The following is a 19,463-nucleotide window of genomic DNA, read 5'->3' as shown; positions in this document are numbered from 1 at the left end:
GGACTTATAATAAGAAGGTAGAAACTCATCCGTATATATTCCGTCAACAAGTCCTCGAAATAAAAAGCATTTTTCTCTACCATAAACCCATATACACGGACGGATCAAAAATGGACAACCACGCTTCTGCAGCAGCAATAACGGACCAACACCATTACGGAATCCGTATCCCTGACCAAAGTTCCAGCTTTACAGCAGAAGCTCGAGCTCTGTTACTTGCTCTGAACATATTGAAAAAAAAAGTGAACAAAACGCCTTAGTATTCACCGATTCAAAATCCTGTCTACAAGCCTTGGAATCTATGAAAACAAATCACCCAATAATCGCTGATATATTAACCAAGGCAAACCAACTACAGAAGAACCATCACAATATTATCTTCTACTGGATTCCAGGACATAGTGGAATAATGGGAAATGAACAAGCTGACATGGCAGCAAGACAAGCCCTTACAGAAACAGTTAGCGTATAAATCAATATATATCAAAAAAATGGCAAGCAGAATGAGAACAGTACAAAAACAAGAAACTATTCGAAATAAACCCAGTGGTAGGAAAAAGAAGTCATCACCCATTTAAATCAAGACACGACCAGGTAGTATATACTGTACAAGGTGCCGTATAGGCCATACAAACATTACCCATGCTTATTTATTAAAGGATGAAGAAGCCCCAAAATGTCAACGCTGCAGAACTACTTTAACCATAAAACACATACTTTTGGACTGCCCAAGTTTTAACACCATAAGAAAAGGAACACTACCAGAACACGATTTAAAAAACATATTCTGCAAGGCAAAACCAGAATTTCTGTCGAAAGTACACGTAAAGAACCAAATGTAAAACCTTGTTTTTCTGACAAAGACCATGCTATTATGTGATCTATTATTATTATTATTATTATTATTATTATATCCTTTTAACTTTCTCACTACTCTCTTAATCACTCACAATTTCATGACATAATAAATCAGCTTAATATTTGATGTAAATCTTGGCATGAGATAGCCTGAGAAGCCGATTTGGCAATAAATCCAAAAACAAACAAAAAATATAAAAATATAGATGGATTTCTCAGCAAATGCCTAAGCAAATTTTCTAGGTTGGACATTCCGATTATGCAAATTACTTGCATGTACGTTCTGTATTTTTGTGTATGGTTTGTATTTTAAATATAGGGATATTGTGGTAATATACTGTAGGTATTTTCTGGGTAGAAACAGAGATGGTAACTTTCCACAAGAACTAGACCACAGATTTTAAGAGGAAGACATATTGTATATTGAATGTGACAGGTTAAACCCATAAAAGCCTGCTGAAATCACAGTGTACAATCAACTTTACTTGGAGTTGCCACTGGTTCAATAAGAATGCAGATTGAGTCTTTGAAGGATACAGTATGTGTGAATAACCCCAGACATCGCCCTTGACAGATTCTGCTGTTTAAGCTATCCATGGATTCACTTCCTGAAAAAACTAAGTTTCACAGTTCATGGAGCCCCAGTTGTATCACTGACTGTCAAATATAAAAGTAAACTTGGACAGAAAAGGCATAGGGGACATGAGCATTCTCTCTTTATGACTTCAGATAAGAGAAAAATAGGTCTCCTCTTTTCAACCAAATTGTTAGCTTGAAAGACAGTTTAAAGAAGAGAGAGGAGAGAGCATCTCTTTTATCTTGTATCAAGGTTGCTGACTCTATACGATCTAAATAGAGTGAAAAAACACTATTGAATTCCCTTTGATGCTTCCTGAGTCCACCTCCACACAGTTCTTGGTCACAGACTGCTGCTGGATGATGGGAGGGGTGAGAACAAATAGCTTATGGTCTTACTCAGTGTCTGTCGGCCTGTACTGTCTGAAAAGCAGTGATGGTTATTTGCTAGTGCATGTTTCCTTTCTCCTTATCAACTTTCACTTGAATCCAGTCCTGCACCCTACAGTAGGCCAGGGCTTGTCATGGTGTTTTGTGTTTGTTTGCACTTTGTGGTGAGGGGCTTTTATGTTGGTATTGTTTTTGCTGTCTTGTGCATCATGCTACTGCTCTAAGGGGTTCTTGTTCAGTTCCTGCATCTAGCTAGATTGAAAGCATTGCTTGCTGCACAGCTATTGTCAATGCTTTGAGCCATTTGGTCTTCTTACTGTAGCAATGAGCTATGGTTTTTCCCCGCACCTTTGTGGTTGGTATGGGGAGCCACTTCACCATGTACATCTCTGGGCTATGTGTCAAAGGGCTTATTGCTTACAGCGATATGGGAGCCTGCCCAGCTAAGCTACATTCTCTATCAGTCTCTTCTCTGACATCATGTGGGCTCTCAGATTCCTCTTTTTTCAGTGATCTCCTTATTGTGGCCGGCTTGTCACTGGATCGTGACCCCTGAGTATGACCCCATGATCCCAGAGGACAATAAAGTTTGGCTTATTAGTTTAATCTGAATTACCAAAAAGAAGACCAGCCATCACTGCAAAATGAAGTCAAAAGAGTCCACGCCTCCTGTACATTTACATACTGTACATGCCACGGCCGCCAACAAAATCAATAGAAATTAATATAAGTACTGTAGTCTTGAACCCTCATGTAAATCAGTGATGTGTCAGAGTCAGCCTTTCAGCCTGCTACCAGAGCAATGTTTTGTGACAAGTTTGGGTGGAGTATTACATAGCACTTTAAGCTGTTTCGAATATATTCCTATTTAAACTCCGTCTCTTAATAAGATGACCTTTGGTACAGTATGTCTTTTGTATGAGTACCGTATAGAGCCAACTGTGTTTTACTGATCCACTGAAAATGGTTCACTCATCATGCAGATTATATGATTGTTTAAAATAATTCATTTGAATGAAAATATCAGGTACGCAGCATTTTTCCCTAGTATTTTATGCACTCTCATGCTGGCAGCCTATTAGCTAGGATGTTAGCTAGTGAGTATTAGCTACAGTACAGTATGTTAGCATTTTAGCATGAAGGCTATTTTTTCTTTATCTAGAAAATTTCTTGTTAATGGTAAAGAAGCAGAATAATGAGGAGAAAAAATGTAAAAAAAATAATAATAATAATAAAGCATTATAGTTATATAATCTATTAAAAAATAATAATTATTATTGCATTGTAATATAATGCACAATAAAGTTTTATAATTAACAGTATTTAAATAGTATAACATATTATAATTAATTTAATTATTAGCATAGTTGGAAGAGAAACAGTTAGGGAATGCTGTTGACTACATGTTTGGATATACAGACCCTTCTAGTGAAAAAAATAAAAGAAAAAAATAATTAAAAAAATACAATGATAACTATTTCATTATACTATTTTGTTACTTTTTCTGCTTCATTTGCACGACCGCTGGGGAAAACTTCAGTCTTGGACACACTGCTTTGAAATTTAATTTCAGTTTTAATACAAGTATTAATTATTAGCATATAAAAAATTATTTTTTAATAAATTTGGCATAATATATTGTGATGTGTTGATCATTATTATGTAGTTTACACACACCACAAATGTACTGAGTTTGTACATTTCTTGCAATGGCAACGCTATGATATAATTACATAAAACCATGCCTAATTTACTTATATAATCACATAAAGTGTGAAAGTAGAATTTGGCACCTCATCAGTTAAAATAAAATATTTAGGTCATCTGAAAAAAAAAACGTAATAAGGAGAAAAAAAATGAATGCATAAAAAACATTTCTTAACGTAACCAAGTGATCTTTTGTCTTTTTATTAGAGGTGTCTCGTAATGATTCTTGCCCCGACCTGCCTGAGATTCAGAACGGCTGGAAGACGACCTCACACACTGCACTGGTGCGAGGAACACGCATCACTTATCAGTGTGACCCAGGCTATGACCTAGTGGGCAGAGAGACCCTTATCTGTCAGCTGGACCTGAGCTGGAGTACACAGCCACCATTTTGTGAGAAAAGTGAGTCTAGGATCAGTGGTTATAGGGCTGTACTTTCACAGCATCAATGTTTATTATATTTCCATAGTGAGTTAATCTTGGGTGGCACAACGGCTTAGTGGTTACTGTAGCTACTGTATGTCGCCATGCACCTTTAGGGCCCAGGTTCGGTTCCCTCCTTTGGGTCTGTGTACATGGTCTTTACTGTGATTGATGGGTTTTCTCCAGGTACTCCGGTTTCCTTCCACAGTCCCAAAATGCCTAACTGCCGTTTACAAATTGCCTGTAGTGTGTGAATGAGTGTGTGTATGTGTGTGTACCCTGCCAAGTCTTCTGGGATAAGCTCCGAGGCTCTGTGACCCTGTGTACAGGATAAACCAGTATAGATGGAGAGTGAGTGAGTTAATCTTAGCTTAGATTCTAATCCCACTGTATTCACATTCAGGGGACCAAATATAACTAAACAGTTGGCTGCTTGATGATTTCTTGGACAGTTATGTGTCTCTATTAGTCTATAAACAAGAAACGTAACAAAATGTGTGTCCAAGGTAAATGAAAACTCGTATAGTACCGTATATACTATAGTCTGCTGTTTTATTTTAACATAAAGAATGTAGTAAATTACTGTAATGTAAATAAGCTTTTGTAAAGTGAGAGATGAAATTAGAATGATAAGAGTGTATGATGGTTATAAAATTAGTTTAAGTAATATTGTATTTTTTTTTTATATTCAGTTTTCAATATTGCTTGTTGATGTTAACATGGAGTTTGGATGACAAAAGAAGAAGAAAATGATAATAATAAGAATACTTGCAGATTGGAGACAAAAACAGCACTCAAGCAAGACTGTTGAATCCGTCCTGTCTGTTCTCTTTCTGCTAGTTATGTACTGTACAGACCCAGGTCATGTTGAGCATTCTGTACGGACGCTTTCGGATCCCAAACTGCTTGTGGGAACTACAATCCAGTACAGCTGCAATCTAGGCTACATACTGCAAGGTGGTGCCATTTTAACCTGCTATGGCCGTGAACCTGGAACTCCAGTATGGACCTCCCACTTGCCACATTGTATCTGTGAGTTTTATAACTGATTTATGAAAATTCTGTTAGAATTGAAATCCCTTCTGTTTTCCTCACGTTCTTTGATTTTATCCCAGTGGAAGAGTCCGTGTCCTGTGAGAATCCTGGACTGCCAGACAATGGCTATCAAATTCTGTCTAAGCGTCTCTATCTGCCTGGAGAGTCCCTGAACTTCATGTGCTATCAAGGTTATGAGCTCATTGGTGAGATTACGATCAAGTGTATACTTGGGAATCCTTCCTTTTGGAGTGGACCATTACCCATGTGTAGAGGTAAAGCATGCCATACATAATAATTATATGTAACTGTATGTGAACACACTACCGCTCTAGGATCACTTGCAAATTGCTTTGTTTTTGTTTCATGATGTATTTTCTACGTTCTCCAATAATACTGGGGATTTCTATACCAAGAAATAACACACATGGAATTAGGTAATTATGTAACAACTATAGTCAGTTGTTATTTTAAGTCACAGAGGGCACCTGTCTGGAATATTCCTTGCAAGAACAGTATTGGGGTGGCACGGTGGTGTAGTGGTTAACACTGTTACCTTGCACCTCCAGGGTCCGGGTTTGATTCCTATCCAGACTCGATTCTCGTCTCTGTGTGCATGGAGTTTGCATGTTCTCCCTGTGCTTGGTGGGTTTCCTCTGGGTACTCTGGTTTCCTCCCACAGTCCAAAGACATGCAGATTAGACATGCTACTTGGCGTTCCTAAACTGGGAATGAGTGTGAGTGAGTGTATGTGTGTGCGCCCTGCGATAGAGTGGCACCCTGTCCAGGGTGTACCCCTCCTCGTGCCCTGGGATAGGCTACAGGCTCTACTGCAGGGTTATTAAGGCTTTACAGAGCATAAGTAGCAGACACATCTCAACATTACCTGTTCAACGTAGATTATTGCATATTTTGGACGCCTTCAGCGTGGTTTTACAATGTAGGGGAAAAAAAATTTAAATCAGGAACAACCATGGAGTTAAAAAGTGATCCCAAATGTTTGAGCGGTGGTGTATATATAAAATGGTATGTTGATATCCTCTTTTTCTTTTCTTTTTGCAAATGTAGCTATCCACGAATGTTCAGGCACTCACGCTTTGGAAGGTTTGCCTTGTTTTTGTGTTTTTCATAGTAATTATTTTGTAGTTAATTACTAATGCCTCAATGCCTCAAGTATTGATTTTAGTAGACTTTTTAACTTTACGTCAACCAAGAGAACTAAATGTGTTTTAAATGACCACTGCTAAGATCCATAGAACTTCATGAACATTATATCGTTCATCACTTTAACACTTTCATATTTTACTATTTGGTGTAAAAAGACCGGATTTTTCTATTGTTTGACTTTTGCTTATGTGTTTTACTCCTCCAGTCGCAGAGGCTACAACAGAGTCATCGCTGGATGGGGGAAGCATGGCTCTGGGCATATTCATATTAGTACTGTTACTATCTATTTTTCTTGGAGGCACCTATATCTATATTAGAAGGTTAGCAAACTTATTTAAACGGTTGAATAGATTACAGTATACACCGTAGATCTGACTGGTGTCATTTGTTGAAACTCCCCAAATCCTCTATTTCCTATTCCTCCCTACAGTATCTCCCTACACCCTATCATCCCTTCCAGACCCTGACCTTACTCTCTAGTGTTTGAGAGATACACATACGTACACACAGACCTTCCTCTCTTTTTACACTGAGACTTTTTTTATCTCTATAAACCGTGGACGATTTCTTCCCCTGCTCCGTAGCTGTCAGATATGTTGTGCAGCAATCCAAGGATTAGGAACAACAAAGAGAAAGTGGAAGAAATCACAACTCAGCATGGGTCACATCTCCTAATGCGCTCTTCTGTCCAATTTTTTATTGGGTGACGGTTTTTGCTAAGATGGCTTTCTGTAGGGAAAAGTTGGAGGCTTTTCTCAAAAATCTTTGCAAACTCCACAACATCTTTTCTCCACTTCTTAACCCACAGCAACTTCTCTCTGAGTGCTGAAGAATTTGCCATTGTTTATGATGGAAAGATTAAAAGACATTACCATCCCCATCAATGGCTCTGTAATGACTGATCATGCACCACCTACTTTTGAATGTACAATACAGTGCCATTCTAACCCATGCAGTCCTAACAGGTCTGACTTTAAAGCGAGGCATTCCACAGAAACTACTCTTGTGGCTATTATTCAGCTAAACTGTCTTTAGTTCTCGTCCTCCTCAACCTTTCAGCAGGATTTGACACAGTTAACCATAAGACTTTCTTGTCCATTCTTACGAGTCTTGGAATTTGTGGCACAGCATGCCAGTGGTTGTTTCCTAGCTGGAGGGTAAGTTTTATGATGTTGTATTGATGCTCCATGCAGATGGATCGGTAATTCTCTTCTGTTCTCCCTGTAGTTAATCTCTTGGTCAGGTTCATACTGTATCTTCACATGGGTTTTCATACCGCTGCTGTTTGTTTTTTTTGTTTTTTTGTTTTTTTCTCCCTCGGATACTCATGTTTCTGCTTAGATCTTAGCATGTTTGGCAAACTTCTTATTAAGGATAGCAGATCCTCGACTAAAACTTAATTCCAGGAAAAAAAACGGAACTGCTGTTTATTCCAGGTGATTTATTGCCATGTCAAGATCTTGTGGTCTCCCTGGAAACCTCTTGCAAATCTGACACACTAATACTGAATTCTTTGTTACAACAAACAATATCCAGGTTTATCCACGCAGGCCATTAAGGTGCTGTTCCCTATTTATTAAATCATTGATGGCAAACTCGTCACCATCACTACGTTCATTGCACAAGCATCCTCGTAATTGCATCTGATTTAAAACACTGATGCTTGCCTACGAACATGGACCAGCACTCATCTGCCTTAAAACACTTACAGGAACACACCCCAGACAACCCCATGCTTCCTCTAATTTTCTTGCACTGACTAGTCCCATCATCTTCTAGGAAAAGAGGAAGGCATCCATAACCCTTTTTTGTCCTGTCTCAGATGTAAGTAACATAACGAACTTCCTCAGATGTCCAAAAAAATGAGCCACTGGCACCTCTATATGGAATAACTAAATCATTACTTTTTTTGACAACAATCTTGTACTGAGAAAAAACAACAACTAAGTTTTACTTACTATATCACCTCCTCAACTAGAGTTTTGTTTTTTAGACTGATACTGAAAATGCTGCGAATGTAAATGCCTTAGTATTCGAGAAGTAAGATCAAGGGATTATATACAGAAACGTGGCTGGTATGCACAGTTATGAAACCCAATGCTTTTACTTTCTGTTCCAATTCTGAAACTTATTCTACTGTTGTTATCCAGGTGTCATTCAAACCTGCGCCTGCCTCTCATGTACCCACACCCGTACAGACAGATCACAGTGGAGACCGAGTTTGATAATCCTTTGTATGAGACCGGAGGGGTGAGTATGATTCTTTAAAGATCACACCTAAAGACTAGTGTAGCAAATAGCATGTGAAAGTGAATAATCTTATTTGCATAAATATTATTATTTGTCATATTTTGCAGGACACAAGAGAATATGAAGTGTCAATATGAGCGAGACCTGTTGTTGTGGATACATTTTCAAATGCACTGGAAGTGATGTATATAGCTCCTGACAGTTCCACCCCACCTCCCCCAACCTCTAATATCTGCAGGATGCAATGCAGCCAAATCAAGTTAGCAAGAGAGAGAGAGAGAGAGAGAGAGAAGGAAGTCACAGAAAAGGGTGGCTGTGAAAAAGAGCTAGAAGGTGAATTGAAAAAGAGACTGGTTTTACTATCCAAATTGAGCTTTATGCATTCACAACAGGAGTTGTCTTGTTTAAGTGTGTGTGTGTGTGTGTGTGTGTGTGTGTGTGGTGTGGGGCACATGTCTGTCCGTCGCTCTGTCTGGTCTGGGCCCTGACTTCTTGTCTGTCATTTTAAAGCTTTGTACACAAACAAGTTTGTAGAAGTTTGTAGTGGAGGTTTGAAAGTAATATTTTTCTCATGCAAGTGATGTCACAGTACAAAAGAAAATGTATTTATCTCACACTGTGAGTATCTCACACTGTGTATTGACTCCTCCCTCATTTCTTCATATTTTGCCTCCAAAGAGCCAGACGTTCTTGAGTTTTTTTAGAAGTATTCTTGAGGAATCTCCAGGCTTCCTGAAGATCCCTTTTGGCTCTCGTTCTCAGTCAGGTCCTGTACCTACAGTAACCAGCTCAAAAGTATAAAATTATTTCTTTTTCAATTTCTTAATGTTAAACCACAGAGTGGCCTATTAATCATTTAAGCATAAACAAATATATAACTTAAGGTGGTCAGAAATGATGGCTGATGATCAGGCCGGTGATGCTGAATGCTGAGTGGTTGGAACAGACGAGAGGGGAAATTATTACATAAACCACTTATTATTAGAAAACATTTTATCCACTTTGCGCACTAAAACATTTGTTTCCATTTCTTTAATTGACTTTTTTATTTTATTATAATATGAAGGAATGAGGGGTGGTTCAAGACTTGTATACAGAACTGTAAATATATATATATATATATATATATATTATTAATGTACATGTAAACAGAATATTGTTAAAACCATAGAATTAAAATAATTGGTAGCTTGTATAACTTTCGTAATAAACTTGTGTTATTTATTAAAGCTTTGTCAACATAGTGCATTTTCAGTAAGTCTCTTCTGTTTCCTGTTATTTAAAAAAAAAAAAAAAAAAAAACTGCCTGTCGAAACACGAAATGAAATCGTTGTTACAACCCGCCTACTTCCTGAAGTTGCTTGTACAGTATGTTATGTGAGCTGGTATATTTCACGTTGCCTTCCGTGCTACTTACAACAAAAATGGCTGAAGAATGTATTACTATGATTACTAAGATAAGGAAGTTGCAGTTTTAAGTACACAATACCAGATTTCTGTCTCGAGTAAGTTGCTAAAACATTTCTTTGTCTTTTTAAGGAATATTGTAAATAAACAGGTTCTGTGACCTCTTGTGTCACTTTATGAAATATTATAAGAATTAGTACTGTATTTCACATGCCCAACAACACTTATGCATTTTATCTCCTACAGTATGTTTGTTTTAAAGAAGGTAAAAAAAATAATAATAGCAAGCCTGCTTATCATATGACGAATCTGTTTCAGGAAGTGATTTAGCTAAGATGTTAGAAGTACAAAAATGTGCTCATTTACAGATTTCAAAGCAGGCCTTTTTTCACACTTTTGGTCATTATTGAACTTAATTTACACATCATTTAGGCTGAAGGGCACTCGCTGTGTAAATGATGCAATAGAGCAGTGCTTGCAGGTTGCGCTTTTTACTGTTGCACATGATATGGCGTTTGTAGTTCTGCAATTAGCATTGCTGGTTACATCATTGCATTATCAAAACAACTTGTACAGTATACAACATACAAAGATGATGTTACTTTTATATGATGGGCCACTATAATCATTTTTAAACACTTTAAAAAGAATGCTGGAAGACAGATTATCTGTAACTGACTGTAATAGAGGAAGTTGCATAAGTTCCTAATTTTCACACATTTTCTTTTTTTTTTTGCTCATGTGTAAAACTGCTCACACTGACAGGTTTCTGCTGTCTGATGGCTTTTCTGAATACAGTGGCCATCAAAGTGAGTGATGCGGCTGTCTGTACGACGGGGATTCACACTGCTGTTGTGTCTGTTTGGAGTGTATGCCACTGTGAAAGCTTTGTACCATATGCTTATGTGCCAGCATGGATATGCTCGTAGCCTTAGAGTATCAGTACTAGTTAAGGGCAGCAATCAGACCCTATACCACTATAGCCAGGACTCGCCAATGGTGTTTGTTGGAGGAGTGCCTCGCTCAGGGACTACGCTAATGCGTGCCATGCTTGATGCCCATCCGGATATCCGCTGTGGAGAGGAGACTCGGGTGATCCCCCGGATTTTGGCTCTGCGCCATGGCTGGAGAAGGTCAACAGAAGAGGGCTGGGCCCTGAATGAAGAGCAGATCACTCAGGAGATACTGGACTCAGCTACAGCTGGCTTCCTGCTCGAAATCATAGCTCGTCATGGTGAGCCTGCACCGCTGCTCTGCAATAAGGACCCGTTTACACTGAAGAGCTCAATCTACCTCTCTAGATTATTTCCCAAGTAAGAGGTTTGAATAAAAGCTATAGTGTATCTTCAACAACTTTTTAAAATAGAGTGTGATGGAGTAACCTGACAATATTCAAATATCTTTTAGCATTTCCTTCATTGTAACTTTACATTATTTAAGTGTTTTCTCTTGTCATTTTCGTTTGATTATAATCCATTTGTTACTATCCACCATAATTACTCTAACGAGTTTATTTTGTACTATGATTTCAGCTCAAAGTTTGTTCTCATGGTACGTGATGGCCGGGCCTCAGTGCATTCTATGATCTCGAGACAAGTTACAATAGCTGGTTTTGACCTTTCCAGCTACAGGGACTGCCTTAGCAAGTGGAGCCAAGCAATAGAGGTTATGTTATTTCAGTGTACCCTGGTAGGTTCTTCACGCTGTTTGACCATTCGCTATGAAAATTTGGTCCTGCAGCCACGAGCCACAATGATGAGAGTGCTGGAGTTCTTGAATGTACCGTGGCATGAGGGGGTACTTCACCATGAGAAAGCTATTGGACAGCCTGGAGGAGTTTCTTTATCTCGGTCAGTTTTTATTTTTCGCAAGGAATGCAGAATACATAACTAAATAATAAAAAAAAAATTATTTTGATTTCTGTAATGGTATTTGATCCAGTACACAACTGTTACTCTCATTTGTCACCGTTCAATTTCTGTGATTTTCAGAATCGAGCGCTCCACTGACCAGGTCATCAAACCAGTCAACTTAGAGGCGCTCAGTCGCTGGGTTGGCCACATTCCAGCTGATGTTCTAAAGGATATGGACAATATTGCTCCAATGCTTTACAAGCTGGGATATGACCCTGCTGCCAATCCCCCAGACTATGGCCAACCAGATCCTGAAGTCATTCTTAATACAGAAAAGGTATTGACATAAGTCTTCCTGTCATAGCTCACACTGTAGATGTTTTATGTTCGTGTACAACACTTTGCTTCGAGTTCTGAAATGCACAATCCTTTTCTCCTTGATTTCACAGGTGCTCAAGGGTGATTTTAAGACTCCAGCAAATTTGAAAAGACCGACAAAAGAAAGTATGACATAAAACTCTATGTTTATATCTGGTCCCTCTGTATATTTTATAAGATGTGCACAAGGGTCACACCTGCTGACGGTTTTTGTGAAAAAACCCACATGGATGCTATGAGATTTTGCAAAACTCCACACATACAGTAAAATGAGTTCAGGGTCAAACCAGGACTTGAAGTTTGTAGTTTAATTTATGCATTTTGCATTTTGACAAATGAAGGGAAAAAATATGTTTGAATTAATAAATATAACAAAATTACTGTTTCCTGATTTTTATTTTTTTGTATATGAGAAGTCAAATAAACCATAATACATTCTAGGCCTTTCACACACACATAAACAATATTCTTCTCTTGCAAATACCGCTCTAAAAAAAATTATAATCAGTTTTTTTTTTTTTTTTTCATGTATTGGATGGCACGGTGGAGTAGTGGTTAGCACTGTCACCTTGCACCTCCAGGGTCTGGGTTTGATTCCCAGCCAGGCTTGATTTCCATCTCTGCGTGCATGGGGTTTGCATGTTCTTCTGTGCTTCGGTGGGTTTTTCCTAATTGGCATTGTAGTGTATGTGTGTGTGCCCTGCGATGGATTGGTACCCTGTTCAGGGTGTACCCCGCCTCGTGCCCTAAGTCTCCTGGGATAGGCTCCAGGCCCCCCATGACCCTGAATACAGGATAAAGTAAGTGAGTGAGTTCATGTACTGGTGAGATGAACAGTTTTGTTCAATTTTTTAAGAACTACTGACAATATTTCTCCTAAATTCAAAATATAAATATTGTTATTTAGAGTGTATATTTAAAGGAAATGACAACATCACAACACATAAAAATAACCCAAGATAATGCAGTATTTGCAGAGCTTCAATAACTCAAGTAAAACAAAATTATTATATTATTATATACAAAACTACACAAACTAATAGTGTTAATTCTTTGGCTAAATAACATTAAGAAATCAGTATTTGGTGGAATAAACCCCGATTTGCAGTTACAGCTTTCATGCGTTTTGGCATGCTCTCCACCAGTTTTTCACATTGCCGTTGGGTAACTTCACACAACTCTATTTGCAAAAATGCAAGCAGCTCAGCTTTGCTTAATAGTTTGTGACCATCCATCTTCTTCTTAATGACATTCCAGAAGTTTTCTGCAGTAAACTGCAGTGGTGTCTTATTTCTTTTTAAGAGCAGTATATTCTCCTTTTACATGCAGACATTCTGAAACACAGCTATAACAGCGAGAGAGATCTATTAAATTATTACTTATTTAATAAAAATAGAGATAAAGTCCGAATGTCCAGTAATCAAAAGTCTTTTTGTATTTTTTCAATGCGTTGTAAGACATTAATAGGTTCGACTGTTGTTTTCATTACTATTTCCTACCAAAATGAAAAATTGGTTAAACAAATAGGATGTCTCTGAACGGCCCATTTTAGCTGTGCTGTTTAACAGCAGTGTAGGTTAGGTTAAGCAAGCCATGTAGATAACGTTTCCTGGTTTGACACCATCTTACTGGTTACAGTGAAACTATACAATTAAATTATTATATGAATTATAGAATAGGTGTTGTAGAGTTATGCTAATATGAACTAGTGCTGAACAATTAATCACATGAAAATTTAAATTATAATATGGATATAAACATAAACTATTTGCCCCTTCCTGACTCGACTAGAAACAACATTTAAAGAACTCCAGGCCTCACTTGCCTCAGTTAAGGTCTGTGTTCAGGATTGAACAAAAATTAAGGCAAAAATTTGACAGTTTAAAGATGAAGGCCACTGCTTAACCAAAGATCTCACATCTCACATTCCGCACAGCTCTCAGGCTTCTGGGCAAATATTCTGTGGATTTATAAGACAAAAATTAAACAACTTGAAAGTTGTACATTCCATTACATCTGGCATAAAGCACAGCGTTTCATAAAAAGAACATCATACTAACTGTCAAATATTGGGGGTGGTAGTGTGATGGTCTGGGGCTGCTTTTTTCAGCTTCAGAATCAGGATGATTTGTCATAATTGATGGAACCATGAATTCTGCGCCCTACCAGAAAATCCATAAGGTCTGGTTGTAAGCTCAAGCAGATTAGATTTTTCTTCAAATTTTGATGTCATGGACTTTAATATTTAAGAAGCTCAATAATCAAGCATTTGGAATGGCCTAGTCAAAGTCCAGACAATTGAAATGCTGCTCAGGTAGGAGACACATACTTTGTTACAGAAGGTACAAATCATTCCCGTAATAACATCCTTAAGAAAACACTGGAGGATACAGTACATGTGTAATATCTACTGTATATCCACAGGAAACCCTAACCCAATGACAACATAACTTGAAAGGCTGCTCACTGAGGAGGAAAAAATTGGAAATGTATGCCACATAGTTATTGCTCGACCTAATTGCACTTCTGCAGTCTTAAAAGTTATTTATCAATGGTCAGTGTCAATCAATTGCTTTTCACACTGCATTAGTCCACAGCTCTTACCAAAAGTGCTCCTACGAGAAATATAAATATGCCCATAAATAGTCTGGACTGGTGCCCACAGAGGATGCTGCTGAAATGTCTCGGGTTTCATTTTGTGCATGTGCATACAGTATGAGAGCATATTCACACACAAAGTGGCTATCTTTGCTGAGCAAGTTTATAAAAATGTTGTCTAATGGCATTTGGCAAACATACAATTGTATTTCACTCTCACTTTTTTAGGCACAGAAAGTGACATCCCTGGAAGTGACTGGGAAGTGAGCAAGACAGGCAGTGCTGAGCTAGGCTAGCAAGAAAGACAGCTTGGAGAGAAATGCACTGCAAGTCAGAACATCAACTTAATTTTATGTTACTTGCTGATGTTGGCTCACCTGATTGCTGTTCCTGCAGTCCACTCTCATTTCTTATTTTTTGGTTTTTGGTTTTGGGGTTGTGCTCTGAGGGATAGGTTTAATTTATCAAAGTTGTCAACACCGACATATGCTTTCACACGAGGGGGAGGGGTACGGTCCTGTCTAACTGCAGCTTGCAGATCCACCCAGCTCAGAGGCTTTGGATCCATCAAATAATATTTGGACAAATGTGTAACTTTCATTGCATTAGTAAGCCAAGTCAAATGGAATTTATTGTAAAATAAACATACCTACACTTTTTAAGCAAATACATAAAAAACATAGATACAGTATATAAAAAAAAGATATTCTTTTCAACGTTAGACATTTTTAACGCAAAATTATTTTTATTCTGATTAATTAATATGATTAATTACATCATGTCAAACATGGTGGTGTATAAAAATGGAGGTAATTGATTATGCACATGTACTGTACAATAACAAATGAAAAATCTTTGTGTACAATTGGATATATTGGTGAAAAACTTAAAAGATGAAGGACTTGACGTGACTGAACAGACAACATACTGTACATGCAGTTATTGAAGAAGTAAAACAGTGAAAGTAAACATACTCTAAATTAAATAATATTTCAGTGAAAGTAGAAGTCTTCTATTTCACTGCTGCAAGCTAACACTGAATGTCCCATTAAAGAAAATGATAACTTGCACAAAAATGGTCTTGTCTACATGTTTTAAAGGCGAATTCTTATATTCTGGAAATTCGAAAGTGTATGTGAATAAGGCAGGCAAAAAAACAAGTCACTCTTCTGTTCCACCACTTATTTTCTAGGTGCTATAGCTTTTTTCCAAAAAGATTGTTTCTGATGTTTTTTTTATTAAAAAAACTTTTATTTAAATAGAAATTTTATTAAAATTTGATTCTTATTAATTGCATTTGCAAAATATGTTTAACATTTTGATTATTTTTTAAATATTCTAGAAAAATCCATATTTTCTAGATTGTAACTTTGCTGAGATGCTGAGCTTCTTCAACTCCACCTCCACCTGGACTTCACATGCCACAGATCCCTTCACAGCACTGCTCCACTTTACTCTGATCTCCCCATACACATACACTCGATTTCTTTTTATGTAAAGTAAAATATTCCAAGCCTTTTTTATTTAATTTCAATGATTATGGAGTATGGTTCATGAAAAGCAAAAACCCATAATAAAAAGTATTAAAACATTTCCCAAGATCAATTAAACAAGGATTTACAATAGAGAAAATCAGATTTATGTATTCAATACGGGCTCTTCCAGCACGTGTTACTGCATCAGTGTGGCATGGCATGGATGTGATCAGCCTGTGGCACTGCTGAGCTATTATTGAAGGCAAGGTTGCTTTTATAATATATTGCTTTTTTTATAACATCCTTCAGTTAGTTTGTATTTGTACTGTTGGGCCGGGTGTTTCTCATCTTCCTCTTGACAAAACACTATATATATATATATATATATATATATATATATATATATATATATATATATATATATATATATATATATAGTTCTTAGCCCAGTAAGCCCTAGCTCTTAGTAAGACATTTCTGCTGCTGTCTGTAACTCAGGAGTGGCTAGATACTAGAAATCAAACAATTGAAGCTCTTCTTCCAAGGTCTTGAATTGACTTTGCTTGACCATTTTCTTTAGGCTCTGGTCATCCCTGTTGCTTATGCAGCTTTTATTACCATACTTTTCCTTTTCAGTCAACTTTTTATGTTACAGCACACTCGATACTGCATTCTGCAAACAGAGATGACATTCTGTGGCTTGTTCCCTTTTTGTCATAGATAATCTTCAGGACAACTGTTAAGTCAGCAGTCTTCAACGTGATTGTGGTTGCGTGTACTGAACTAGGCAGAGAGCCATAATGTAAGCCATAATAATCAAAATAAAAACAAATATATATGCACTTTTTTAAGAGCACTGTATTTTAAACAGGCAGTCATTTTTAGGAATGTACATTTTATCATATACAATACAAACACAAATTAAAGTTTTCTCTGACTATTGCTTTTGCCTCCACACTTTTTCATTAAGTCTACGTAGCATATATCATTCACTTTTTAACTTGCTGAATCTCTGCTGCCCATTTCCTGACTTCAGAGTCTCCATGTACTGTACAGTATGTTACACAGTGCTGACCTCTGCAGTTGCAGGATTTAACTAGCACAATTTAACCACATTCATCAAATGTATACCCACACTTTGTACACCCCTGCTTACCTTTACAACTTACACTGCAGCCAAAAAAATAAAGTCTCACAAAATTTTGTTGGACCAACTTTTGCTTTGATGACAGCTGTGGCATCTTTTCTATAAGCTTATGCAAATCCTACAACAATTTTTTTGCAATCATTTATATCTAAAAGCTGGACTTTTTCAGCACATCCCAAAGATCCTTAATGGGGTTAAGGTCTGAATGGCAGCCAATCCATGTGTAAAAAGTCCATGTAATTTTTTAACAATTTGAGCCCAATGAAGCATGGCATTGTTGTCGTAGAATATGCCTGTACCATCAAAGGCGGAAAAAAAAAACATATCAATAGACAAACCTAGTTATTTGGTATTTTTAGGTAGTCAGCATTTTTTTGGGCACATATTTTTGCTAAACCTTCACCTAAATCAACCTACAGATTATAACACTGTGCTCGCAGGGCCCCATCTCCCTCTCTTCGTACCCTGAAACCCTGACTCAGTAGACCACATGACCTTTTTCCATTGCACCACAGTATATTTTAATGTTCCCTAGCATAACTTGTTGCCAGCTCAACCATATAAATCATTGCAGTAATTATCTTTTTGTTTCGTTTTCATCTACTTCTTCTCCCTTCACTAACATTCTCATGATACCTGCTAATCTTTCTGTATGTAATTAATATCTTAAATTCCTTCTCAATTCTTTTTTCCTCTTACAACCTAAAGACTTTAATTTTATCAAGGCCTTAGAAAAAGACTTATCAATACACACCACACCACAGAGCTATTTCTAAATACACTTTAAGGCACATGATATGTAAATGTAGGAAAGAGTATTAGGCATTCACATGTCCTGTGCTGCTTTAAGAATTGAATTTACAGTTTTCTTTTTTTTCTTTTTTTTTTTTTTTTTTACAGTTATTCAGTAATCATTGGGTGCATTTTGACTGAAATGTAAGGAGTAACAAACAAACCAAAAATTTTTAATAAAAAAGCCTTTTGAAACAGAAAATGTGTATACTGTAATAGAGCTCATTTTCATTCAAAGTGCACAGCGCTCCATTAAAACATCAATTTCTCTTAAAGGTGGTTTTCTTATAAATAAAATAATCCGTTAAAACCTCTTGATTTGATTAGTGCGATTGTGACTGCTACCACACTATAATTTCCTTTTTTTTTTTTTTTTTTGTTTCTTCACGTGAGGTATATAACTATTTTTGCTTAGCCCACGATGTAGGTTAGCAGTTTACTTTTGTGTTTTCCAAGTTTGCACCTTCCTAATCTATTAGCTTCCCCAGGTTAGTTATGCCCGTATGGATCAGCGCTTCAGAGTTGTTTGCAGTGACCAGGCATGCTCCATGGGTTAAAGGTTCCTTTAGAAGCCAGTACTGTAAGTTGACATTGTGTTAGAAGGTCTCTGTATTTTTAAATAGTTCCATGTTGATGGCAGCTTCAAATGATCCAGTCTCTTTGAGCCCATTAAGAAAAGAGTTCTGTCCATTTTTAGGTTTCCAAGTGGCCTTAAGTTACTCTATTACAGCTAAAACAAGACGAGCTGCCCAACATTTTTGGGAAAAATTGCAGGTGAAAGGTGTAGATTCTGCTCTGTACATGCATTAAACCTTGAACCAGTTTATTTTTGCTGAGGAAATTTTTTCAAAGTCCTTTAGCAGCTTGGTTGTTGCATCCATGCTGCTTTGTTTGTTTACCATTAAAATTATGTCATCGGCATATGCTGATATACAATGAGTTTCTTCTGTTTCAGGGATTAGGATTCCATTAAGTTTAGTTCGTAACTTAACTCATCGTAACTTAGCAAGGTTTTTATCGCTGTGGCATAAAGCATTTCTGATAGTGAGCATCCTTGTCTGACCCACCTGTATATTTTAAAAGAAGAACTCAAGCCATCAATAACTTTCAGCATGCTCTCAATGTTATTATCACTCACTCACTCACTCATCTTCTATACTGCTTTATCCTGTATTCAGGGTTGCGGGGACCTGGAGCCTGTCCCAGGAGGCTTAGGGCACGAGGCAGGGCCAGGCCTGGACAGGGTGCCAATCCATCAGGGCACACAACATACACTCACTCACACACTCTCTTACACACTCTGGGCAATTTGGTATTGCCAATTAGCCTAATCTGCAGGTGTTTGGACTGTGGGAGGAAACCAGAGTACCCAGAGGAAACCCACCAAGCATGGGGAGAACATGCAAA

The 19,463-nt window shown here is 37.4% G+C and overlaps 2 protein-coding genes across 2 annotated transcripts in view; both read left to right on the top strand.

Moving 5' to 3' along the window:
* LOC128545564 (seizure 6-like protein) overlaps nt 1–9,649 on the top strand; it is a 63,563-nt gene extending 53,914 nt beyond the window's left edge. The window contains exons 11-17 of the mRNA XM_053515975.1: nt 3,739–3,933; nt 4,795–4,986; nt 5,070–5,264; nt 6,058–6,093; nt 6,362–6,476; nt 8,307–8,406; nt 8,514–9,649. Coding sequence (XP_053371950.1) covers nt 3,739–3,933; nt 4,795–4,986; nt 5,070–5,264; nt 6,058–6,093; nt 6,362–6,476; nt 8,307–8,406; nt 8,514–8,543 — 863 coding nt within the window. The 3' untranslated portion in view covers nt 8,544–9,649. The remainder of the gene's footprint in view (nt 1–3,738; nt 3,934–4,794; nt 4,987–5,069; nt 5,265–6,057; nt 6,094–6,361; nt 6,477–8,306; nt 8,407–8,513) is intronic.
* A 117-nt stretch (nt 9,650–9,766) lies between these two features.
* tpst2 (tyrosylprotein sulfotransferase 2) lies at nt 9,767–12,429 on the top strand. The gene is made up of 5 exons (XM_053515976.1): nt 9,767–9,911; nt 10,579–11,126; nt 11,346–11,663; nt 11,805–12,003; nt 12,116–12,429. Exons 2-5 carry the CDS (start codon nt 10,630–10,632, stop codon nt 12,179–12,181), a joined length of 1,080 nt encoding a protein of 359 aa, XP_053371951.1. The 5' UTR covers nt 9,767–9,911; nt 10,579–10,629; the 3' UTR covers nt 12,182–12,429.
* Nucleotides 12,430–19,463: the final 7,034 nt, after the last annotated feature.

This window comes from Clarias gariepinus, chromosome 17 (genome assembly GCF_024256425.1).
Source record: "Clarias gariepinus isolate MV-2021 ecotype Netherlands chromosome 17, CGAR_prim_01v2, whole genome shotgun sequence".
Taxonomy (NCBI): Eukaryota; Metazoa; Chordata; class Actinopteri; order Siluriformes; family Clariidae; genus Clarias; species Clarias gariepinus.
The sequence above is the reverse complement of the archived record's forward strand: the minus strand, read 5'-3'. Positions and strand labels throughout refer to the sequence as shown.